Source organism: Lathyrus oleraceus, chromosome 5 (genome assembly GCF_024323335.1).
Source record: "Lathyrus oleraceus cultivar Zhongwan6 chromosome 5, CAAS_Psat_ZW6_1.0, whole genome shotgun sequence".
NCBI classification, from domain to species: Eukaryota; Viridiplantae; Streptophyta; class Magnoliopsida; order Fabales; family Fabaceae; genus Lathyrus; species Lathyrus oleraceus.
The window spans coordinates 348,806,885-348,808,956 of NC_066583.1; the positions used below are offsets into that span (position 1 = coordinate 348,806,885).

General features: G+C 27.0%; 1 protein-coding gene across 1 annotated transcript; it reads right to left on the minus strand.

Annotated features, from left to right (window-relative positions):
• Positions 1–211: 211 nt before the first annotated feature.
• Positions 212–883, minus strand: LOC127084590 (pleckstrin homology domain-containing protein 1). The gene has a single exon (XM_051025073.1). It carries the CDS (start codon positions 785–787, stop codon positions 344–346), a length of 444 nt encoding a protein of 147 aa, XP_050881030.1. The 5' UTR covers positions 788–883; the 3' UTR covers positions 212–343.
• Positions 884–2,072: the final 1,189 nt, after the last annotated feature.

The window sequence follows — 2,072 nt, forward strand, 5'->3', positions numbered from 1 at the left end:
AGTTAGAAAAACTCAAAACATCAACTCTTAGCTTATGAAAGTGATAATCAAGAAGCAAAATAGTTGAATCCTCTACTTCCTCAGTTCTTTCTCCAAAATCACTTTTTTTTCAAAGATGCAAAACTATATTCATAAAGCATTAATCAAACCACGGTCTCAAAATCACTTATTCAACCAGATCAAACCAAAATCCTACCTACCCAATTAACAATAACAGAAAAAGCATTTTTTTTTATTGAAAATACAGAAGAATACTTTTACAACTGGGTTCATGATAATTAAGACAAAGAAAGAACTATAGTATACAAAGAGATGAACAAGAACAACAAAAAACCCAAAAGGATCAAGTATCAGTAGATTGACGATAATCAATAACCTCAGAAGCAGCATGAGATCTAGACCCAAGAACAATCGCACGCCCAATTGAATTGATCCAATCTTCTTTATCCTTATCATTATCAGCGATGAAGAACATAGTGGACTGAGGCGTTGAGAGTTCAAAGGCGGAGGCTTTGTGAAGAACATCTTCAGCGCCTTTGACAGTGAGGCAGGTGGATACGGAGATGACGCCGCGGGGGACGGAGGAGTGTGTGGCGGCGGAAGATTGATCTTTGAACCAGAAAAGTTTGCCTTGTTTGAGAACGAACCAACGGCGGCGCCAGGTTTTGATGTAGTCGCCTTGTTTTGTTAACCAGCCGGAGCGTTCTGGATTTGACCAGAATTCGATTCCGGCATAGTCTTCTGGGTTGGGTTCTTGACCTGTCGCTGCTCGCCATAGATTCTCCATTTCTTCTCTCTCTAAAAGGGAAAAATGTAATTCCTGTCGGAAAAATTGGGCAGAAAGTTGTGAGAAGTTAGGACTTAGAAATGTAGTTTTTTTTTTAAGACAATTAGGGCTCGTTTGATTCCTTTTTAAAAACAATTTTTTAGTTTTTGAAAATTGAAAAACTAAAAATTTATTTAATAAATAATTTTTAAAAAACTGATTTTGAAAACTGTTTTTATTTTTTAGTTTTAAAAACTAAAAAACCAAGAGCCTGTTTGATTCTTTTTTAAAAACAGTTTTTTAGTTTTTCAAAATAGTTTTATGGGTCCGTTTGAAAATGTTTTAAAACACAGTTTTATAATTTTTTAAAATTGAAAACCAAAAAATTTATTTGATACATTTGTTTCTCAAAATTATTTTTAAAAACACTTTCAAATTTTAATGTTTTAAAATCTAAAAAACTGAAACTATCAAAATATGTTTTGATTTTCAATTTTCACTTTTACTTTTTAATTTTCAATTGAGGTAAACTGGAAAAAAATACGGTTTCATTAATCGGATTATAGTAATTACTTGCAAGATTTTTTAATTGTAATATTTCACTCTCAATCTATTGTTAATCCTCAGATATTGTTAATGAAAATTAAAATTCTCAGGGTCTGTTTGGATCTCTTCTCAATTTTAGTTTTTAAAATCTAGTTTATAAATCTATTTTTAATTTGTAAAAACTGTTTTTTTAAAATAGGACAATATAGATTGTTTGATAATCTATATTTTAAAAATCTATTTTACTAAATAAAAATAATTGTGATATATTTTTTGAAAATATTAAAATTCAGCTAATATACATTTAAGTTTATTAAAATATTTTTAATAATTAATGATAAAATATACAATTCACTTAATGTATAAAAATTATATTTTAGTGTTGGTTTGAATATATATACACAATTCATTTAATGTATAAAAATATACTATTCACTTAATGAGGATTAATTAAAGAGAGAATAATTGAGACTGAGGGCCTGTTTGATTCCCTTTTTAAAAATCAGTCTCAATTATTCTCTTTTTAATTAATCCTCATTAAGTGAATAGTATATTTTTATACATTAAATGAATTGTGTATATATATTCAAACCAACACTAAAATATAATTTTTATATATTAAGTGAATTGTATATTTTATCATTAATTATTAAAAATATTTTAATAAACTTAAATGTATATTAGCTGAGTTTTAATATTTTCAAAAAATATATCACAATTATTTTTATTTAGTAAAATAGATTTTTAAAATATAAATTAT

Bases quoted from the DNA above. Each gene is read 5' to 3' on its own strand.
- LOC127084590 (XM_051025073.1), bottom strand. From the start codon at position 787: ATGGAGAATCTATGGCGAGCAGCGACAGGTCAAGAACCCAACCCAGAA.